The following is an 8,642-nucleotide window of genomic DNA, read 5'->3' as shown; positions in this document are numbered from 1 at the left end:
CAAAACCTTAGGATACTCTTATGTGTAAAATAAGAATAGGTCAGTAGTTTAACTTGGGGGGAGGAAGAAGGAAAACCTAAGGCACATGTGTCAAATAAGAATAGATCAGTAGTTTAACTTGGGGGGGGGAGAATGAAAAAACCTAAGGCACATTTGTAAAATAAGAATAGATCAGTAGTTTAACTTGGGGGGGGGGGGACGAATGAAAAAACCTAAGGCACAAGATTATTCCTGTACTTTATCTGAGATCTCAGCGTGAGCAGAACGAAAATAGAAAAAAATAATCAATCGTTTACTCGCAACAACAAAATTACAACTACTGAATTAGTGAATAGTGAATCGTATAAACTGTGAAAACCAATGAAATGTCTTCTGTGCTCCACTTAAAACGTCGAACATGTTAGAAAGCCCTTGTGTTCTAATTAAAGTGTTGAGCTAACTGCTGACGTTATTGTGACCTAAAGAAACTGTTGAACGAATGAAAAGTGTTACCGTTTGCCCCTAATTAACGCCCCCTCACGGTATTTTTATAAAGCTTACCTTGTGTGACTGCAATAGTAATCCAACATGTTATGCACTTTATTACCGTAATTTTGTTTAACAAAAAAAAAAAAAGAAGAAGAAAAACAAACACACAAATACTTATTAGCATTGAAATCAACAAATCCGGAGCTGCACAAATAGTATAATTAGCGCCCCCTTTTGCAGTTTGCAACACCTCCGGGTGCGTTAATTAGGGGGTAATACTGTATGTTATTTACGTCGAGCCAATAAAATGTAGTTTTTTTTTTTTTTGCACAGTATAAACTGTGTAAACCAATGAAATATCACTTGTGTTTTAAATAAGCTAATGAACTATTGGAAGTTTTGTTCTCTGAATGGATTTCAACCAACAAGTTGTTTATTGTCTAAATTTAAGAAAATACATTTTATTTGAGCTCAAAATAAATTGCTATGCTAATAATACAGTGTATTTCAAAATACCGATGAAATCAACCTTAAAAAAACAGAAACTTTTTAAGTTAAAGAGTGTAAGACGCCCTTTGGAATTTATACATAACATTTTAACCTTAATCTATGTATCTATTTACAGTTGAATGATCAGGCTGAAAAGCAACAAATTAGACAAATACATTAAACTAACACACAAATTATATGGAGAGAAAGGTGCTTTTTACGCATCGTATGTTTTATATATTTTATGTAGTGTCAGAAACCAAACACAAAAACACTTCTATGGTCATTTAATTGGCTTTTAGATATAAGCATATAAACAACAGAGTACTGCACGCTTAACTAACTGACTCGCTTTCGAGTTAAAGGAAAACAAATCTAAATAGAAACAAATTAGCGCAAGTATGATTTATTGTAGGATAAAATAAATACACAGAACGACGTAACTAAGAATTAATGTAACAGTTTGCCAAAAACAGAATATATATTTTTTAATTCATCCAAAAAGAGGGATGAGTTATTATGTGCTGCCCTCTTACGATATTTTCAAAAACTCGCTGCTGCCTATGCTCTTGTCGCACTGTTGCTTCTGTTTAAAGATTAGCGTGAGCTTGATTCTTACGTTCCCTTAAAAGTTGGTAAACGTGTGCTGCTGGCTAGAGAGGAAAGCGTTTTTGTCGTTATTACGTCATAACATCGACAGATTTGTTTCGAACTTAAAATAAACCGTGACTGACCAAACAAAATCAAATGATTAGTTAATAAGTTGGACGTAAGTTGATATTTCTCTATCACGAAGCCATTATTTATTATATTTAGATCCGTATATTTATTTAGTTTTACTCTTCCGGTGATTGTGACAATGTGTTGGAAACAGTATTGTTGAAAATTTCACTCTGCTCTGCTGTTACGAACTCTAGCTAAAGAAACAATAAAACGCTGTTGAGATATTCGTAGTAATGTCAGTGTTATGTTGTAGCATAAAGTGTCGAGATAGGAAATAAGAGTTTTAACAGATCGCGAAAGGAATTATACATGAAAACCTCGTTAGCTTTTATGAGAGATGATCATGAATACAGTCTTAGTGAGTCAATGTGAAAGATGATCAAGACAGCGATGTCCACTGAAGCTAATCGCACGTTATCCAACTGGAATACCACAATATGGTCTCGAGGTAACGTGTTGGTTGACCAAGATGATTTTGAGACGGAAGGATCTATGCGACACCTGTCTACATTAAATCAGGTTCTTATAAGTTTCTTATGTGTTTTTGGCGTTGGAGCAAATATCTGTTCCTTAGTCCTTTTAAAACGAGCGGAAACTCCCCGAAATCGAAAACAGACCTTGATGGTCCGGTGTTTGATCTGGAACGATCTTTTGGCTCTGGTCGGATCTTTCCTTCTCATGCATATGCAGCTTTATCTTTGGCCAGAAGAGCTGGTTATTCCTCGATGGTTCTGTATCCTTCGGGTCCTTCTCCGAGCCTTCGGCCTGTCCTCCGGCAGTGTGGCTACAGTGATGGCTGTTGAAAGATGCTTAGCTCTCACTAGACCGTTCTTCTACCAAAAGGTAAAGTTAGTTATTAAAATACAGACTCCACATTATTAAAGAACAGTTTGTTATTTCAGTTAAACGATTATGTTTTACGACTTCTAGATATAAATTTCATAGGAAAACCTCATACAGAAATACCTAGATGATGACACTATCATAACTACTTAGTTAAGGTATCATATACCCTTTCTATTTAACCTTTTTATTGTCCAAGTAAACATTTCTGTACTAAAATTAATAAATAAAGAATAAAAAAGGTGATTCCCTTTATTGCAGTTGTTTCATATAAACAATTCAATCGAAATGTACAAAAAATGACAAAAATTAAATGTTAAACTCATGAATACAAATAAAAAAGTAAAAAAACAACAACTACATTATGATGATTAGGTGTTTCGGTTTTCCCTTGAAACACATTTTTTTTTGTTAAAGAATTTTCTCGCAAAGAGCTATCTGCGCATACCCGTCCCTACTTTTCAACTGACAGACTAGGGGGGCGGACGGCAGCCAATCAACAGCGCCCACAGTCGACTCTGACCCAATTGGGGTAGTTTTGACCGTCATTCTTACAGAGCACCACGGCTCCAAAGTGCTGGTCGCGTTTTTGCAACAATGGGATGCGAACCACAAACTCTCTGATTCCCAGTCTGAGAACTCTAATCAGTAGTTTATGGCTCCCGAGATGCGTTGACATTGTACAAATATTACATTTTTACTCAGTGAAAAGTAGAATATACTTATGAATCAAATCTACCAAAGGCATGCATAGACTGAAAGCTCAATCTTTTGTATTTCAGGTCACTTGACTTAAAACTGGACGACTAATGAAGGAAAGTCATTAATATTGTTTAAGAGAGCGGTTTTGCCTTGTGAAACGTAAAATCTTACAAAATATAATAATCCTTCAATTGTATTTTGGGGTGTGTATTTGTTCCTTCATCTGGTTAGGTGAGAAAAGACTCTCCGTGTGAAATTCTTTGAATTACTGAATGTTGAATTATATTAGTTTACTTGCAAGACTTACTTTAAACCATGACTTTCTCATGGGTATTTTCTATACAGTTTTCAAGTCACGTTTCGCTCCATAACGTCTCACAATTACACTGATCAACAAAATAGAACGTTTTTTTTCTCGTCAAAGATGTAAACACATTTTTTGTGCCAGTTTTGCGCGCTGAATCCAAATATGTTTTTAGTTTTCTTCTAGCTCATCTAGTTATCAAAATATGACTGGTGATAATTTCAGCACAATTTAGGTAATAATCACACATTTGGCAAGTTAACGTTACAACTTTATTAGTTTTTAAATATAATTCCCATAAACGTTATACACACCATACACTTGATTAAACTTATACAGTACACACTTAAGAAAAAAGAAATGTACAACAACTTAAATTATAATTAAGGCAATAATCTTTCAAGTTTGATCGGTCTTATCAGGAAAACTTGACGTGCTAGAGGAAAACCAAAACCAGATTTGGAATCAGCGTCCCAAGAGCTATCTAGCCCACCTATTATTATATCTGTTGAAAATGACTTATTGGCCACTGTTATTAGTCTGGTGTTGCACTCGTGATAAAACTTCAGTAATTGTATTTATTGTGTGTGGTATTTGAATTGTTCTTTCCTCACCATAGGTTAAACACACTCATATAGGAGACAAACACCTTAATACATTTATTCGTCGTATTCAAGATATTAAATGCATATAATGCAGCGGTATTATGATTACATTTGAATGTTTAGCCCATTAGAAAAAATCGAACATGGAGATAGACTCGTTTCATTGTGCACCAGTCAACAACAGGCTTAGATTAACGTTTTAAAGTAGGCTAATCCGAGCTTACACAAACTTGTGTTCTAATCGCGTAGAGTGAGGACAACAATAATGGCACAGTATGGTAAAATATATTGTTGGTAAAACCACAATGATAATAATTACGGAAATATAGGAAGAGAGATAGATATACATAAAATAAGGGTAAAGTCAAGATACTGTGATTAACGGAAACAAAATTATCGATATGGAGCGGTAAGCTGGGATAAAATAACCAAGAGAGTTTCAGAGCAAAAAGAAGACTGTGATAGATTTAAAATAGGGCAGTATGTTTATACAAATATACTCTGTGGTGTAAGGGAGTTCTGTGTTTTGTTACTACTTAGAATTGTGAAATTCCGCTGAGATCTCTTATGTCCAGTGTATTCTCTGTGATTGTGAATTGCTGAAGTTGACGGACTGGAAAGCACATTACTGGTCCTAAAAGACTCTCAGATGCTCAAAGGAGCGAATGGAAAAATGGCGTTTACTTTTTTTCTCGCCATTGGTGGTATTATAGTTACTGCACGTATATTTTAAAATTATCTCTGGATGTATGGAATTGGGTCCTTCAGGTGAAAATCGCTGCTAAATCTCAAAGATTGTATGAGGTTTACATTTATTGTAATAAAAATCTTCTTGTTAGTTGTTTAATTAGACAAAATGGACAAAGTAAGGTAGGATTCAAATTATGGGGCCATTTGGCAGTTGTAGGTTACCAAATGTTTGATTCAAAAATATTTTGGTCATCTTCTCAATTGCACTTTTCTTGATATCCATTATGCAATTGCAGGTCGCAAAAAAGTTATAACCAGTGGTTAACGTGTCAGAGAAAAAAAAAACAAAAACAAAAAAAACGCCCTCTGCACTTTCAGAGTGTAGGTGAGTATGTTAAAATGGTGGCAGTCAAAACCCACTATTAGCTCTGACAAGAGTAGCCCAACAGTTGGCGGTGGATGGTGTTGATTAGCTACCTTTCCATTAGTTTGTTACATGAAAAATTAGGGTTGGCTAGAGCAAATAGCATTCGAGTAACCTTGCCTGAAATCTAACACAAGAAGCAAACAATGAAATTTATTTCTTAGTGAAAATCTAAACAGAGCAGATATCAAACATTCGTGTGGGAAGAGATGTAGTAAACATCCATTCGTGGTGGTGTTTGAATTAGAAAATTAGCACTAAAGCTACTAATTTATTATTCTATAATGTTCAGCGAACAAAATGTTTAAATGTTTTATGTGAGAATCAAAAAAATACAATTTTCCTGTCTCTTTATGGAGTTTTCAGTTTGCTTACTTGCAAGTTAGTTACATTTACCGCGATTCTAATCCATTTAAAATTATGCCCCTCATATTAAGCATGAACAACAAATGGTTCAAACAGATCTATGCAAAACCCATTGTTGTATGGAAAAACAGAGGAGACAAATTGCTCATAAAGTATTTAAGAACAAACTTTATACTCCCAGAAAGAGTATACATATTTCTAAAAACTCATGAAGGAAAATGTATTATAATATGTCAACCACACTACATTTGCTATATCCGGTGCAGACGAGACCAATACCAGGGTTTATGGTATCAGTAGAAGTAGGTTTTCAGCTTATCAGTGATTCTGATTAAAGGATTAAAGTTCAAAAGATCTTTTTATGGCTCTTTTCCGTAGAATAATTTTTCCCCTCCCTACTACAAACAACTTGTAAGCTTTCGTCTCATATTAATTAAATACGATTTGTTTTCTATTATTCAGAATGTATTAATCCATTCCGATAACTTTTACTGTCGAATTAAATTTAATTGTTTTCGTACATAATTGAGGATTAGGTTTCCTTAGAACATTATGTGAACCGCTAATAATTCTCTGCTCGTATTATTAACATCGAAACTAACTATTTCATGCTCGGGATTATTTAAAACAAATTAGTCAGCCCTGTCCATGAACATAAGATAGAAGAACATTCACTTTAATTGGGACTTCAGTAGTTAGGACAGCTACCGGGGCGCCACAACTGATGTCTATGACGTCATCGTCTCCCCATTGCCAGAAGTCGACACATTTGTGTCGTGCATGACGTAAATTAAAATGAAGTCAATAGTTAGGGCAGTTATCGCGCGTCACGCCGCCAGATGGCGCCACAACTAATGTCTATGACGTCAGCGTCTCCCCATTGCCTGAAGTCGACACATTTGTGTCGCGCATGACGTATCTGGCGGCGTGACGCGCGGTAACTGCCCTAACTATTGACTTCATTTTAATTAGTAACAATTTAAAAATTATGGTAGCTTACTGCTGCTGTTAAAAACTTTAGTGAAGCAAAAGTCAAGTTCTTTGTAAGGCACACATATTTATATGTGTGTGTGTGAGTGTGCATTTATAACATAGCGATGAATGTTACTACTAACTAACAGGCTCACAAGGTATCATTGTGTTCATATACATCATCAATTTTTTTTTTTTGTAATGAAAACAATATATACTAATCTGAAACTAAAACGTACAAACCACCATAATAAATTCTAATATTGATAAATAGTCTTAAAATAAGTTCAGTTCCTCTTTAGCACACACGTACTATATTTTTACAATATTTAATATGTAATATTAAGCTGTACCTTTCCTGTAAATTGACACATTTCAATCTTTTGTTTCACTAAATTCTGATTTTATGGTGACATGGGCGTACGTTTTTTTGCTACTGTTATCTAAACATTCACCAGAGTTGTATTGTTTCATTGAACTGAAAGAAATTATGTTCCTGAAGTACAATTTAGTTGAAAGAGTGACCACCAACTTAAAATGTCAAACTCATAAAATAGCAGTTATTTATAAATAAAGTATGCTTGATTTCTAACAATAACAAACCGTTAATTATTAACATTCCAACCCGAAATTTCACTTAGTTTCTTTACAACCAGGCTTCTAACCTGTTTGACGTTTTTTTAAATTATGAAACATTTTGTCATCATGAATTGGTTTTCTTGCATTGACATGGTATATACAGTGTTTAATGAAAGTGACCCTTCGAGGCCTAGCGTTTACATTTTGTTATCATATTTTATAGAGTGAATAAACCTTTCCACAAAAGTTAAACAAAAAAAAAACTGCATTTCAAAATCAAAAATATAGTTTAGTTTCTAGAATATTAAATATTTTTATGGCGAAGAATTGATTAAATTTATATTCGTTAGTTTTAAGCGTAGTCATCAGAAAAAAGATAAACTAAGTAGAAATACATTGACTAAGTTAATATAATTAATTAGTTTAAGTTATACTGGTATCGTAAAACGTAACTTTTTCTGAATACTTTAAATATATTAGTGAAAATGGATCAAGTCAGCATAGAATCGAAATTAGTTTTTTGTCTATCTATTTCACAGTTTTGGAAATATTTAGAAATTAAAACCTTATACGCTGGAATTTCCTTGCCGTCAAGAAATAGCGCAATTCTTTGCCGATAAGCAAGAAACTGACAAGTGAAACAAACTCTACTCAAAACGAAAAGAAGGCACATAAACTATTTTTGTGTATGTATATTACAGGGATGATAATTAATAATTCTCATACCTTCTGTTGTTTGCTTCGGAAGACTTAAAGAAAAGCTAACCGTGTAGAAACGAGTCTAAACGAATTGTGAAATAGCTTATAAGAACGACCATCTTTAGAAATATTTCAAATATTTATAAGATATCAAAAAACAATTCTCATTTAGGTTCGCTCCAAAAATGTTTCTTAGATTTTTAGTTAAAAATAACTAATGTTATGAAGTATTGGACGTCCTTTCCTAATTTTGTTTATTTTCAATCTGTATCTGACTAACTAACCTGGTAGGTGCTCAGATGAAAAACGGTCCAGACTCTAGATCATAGTTGTGTGATTCAAACCGGTTGTAATCTGGGGTGTTCGAAGATTATTTAACCCTCCTTCACCCCTTACCAGGAAATTGGTTTTATACGTAATAGTGGGATGGCTTAATTTTACGAGGTTATGATTGATGTGCGTGATTGATAATAGATATTAGAGATAGTATCCGGAAGATGAAGACAAAGGCGGCAAGTCCAGTAGAGTCCAACGACGAGAAGGATAAGAATGAGACAAGCTACTCGAACAAACGGGCCTCAACAGGTCCTGGTAGTGATCCATAAATCCAATATCATGAATTTGATGTGTGTGTGTGTGGGGGGGGGGGTGACGGGAAAACCCCGAGAGAACCCACTTTCAGTAAACGAGACCGAATAAGCACCCGTTCAGTGCCCAGATAAAGTGCGGACTTGGGTTATATTGAGATGTTAATACATGGAAGATACTGAAAAGAAAC

At 34.3% G+C, this 8,642-nt stretch overlaps 1 protein-coding gene across 1 annotated transcript in view; it reads left to right on the top strand.

The window, feature by feature from the left end:
* Positions 1-1,509: 1,509 nt before the first annotated feature.
* Positions 1,510-8,642, top strand: part of LOC106471776 — a 68,718-nt gene continuing 61,585 nt past the window's right edge. Inside the window, exon 1 of the mRNA XM_022401271.1 lies at positions 1,510-2,523. Within this exon, the coding sequence (XP_022256979.1) occupies positions 2,056-2,523 (468 nt within the window). The 5' untranslated portion in view covers positions 1,510-2,055. The remainder of the gene's footprint in view (positions 2,524-8,642) is intronic.

The sequence above is a fragment of the Limulus polyphemus genome, unplaced genomic scaffold (genome assembly GCF_000517525.1).
Source record: "Limulus polyphemus unplaced genomic scaffold, Limulus_polyphemus-2.1.2 Scaffold115, whole genome shotgun sequence".
In the NCBI taxonomy this organism is placed as follows: Eukaryota; Metazoa; Arthropoda; class Merostomata; order Xiphosura; family Limulidae; genus Limulus; species Limulus polyphemus.
Note: the sequence above shows the minus strand (reverse complement) of the source record. Positions and strands in the feature narration are given on the sequence as shown.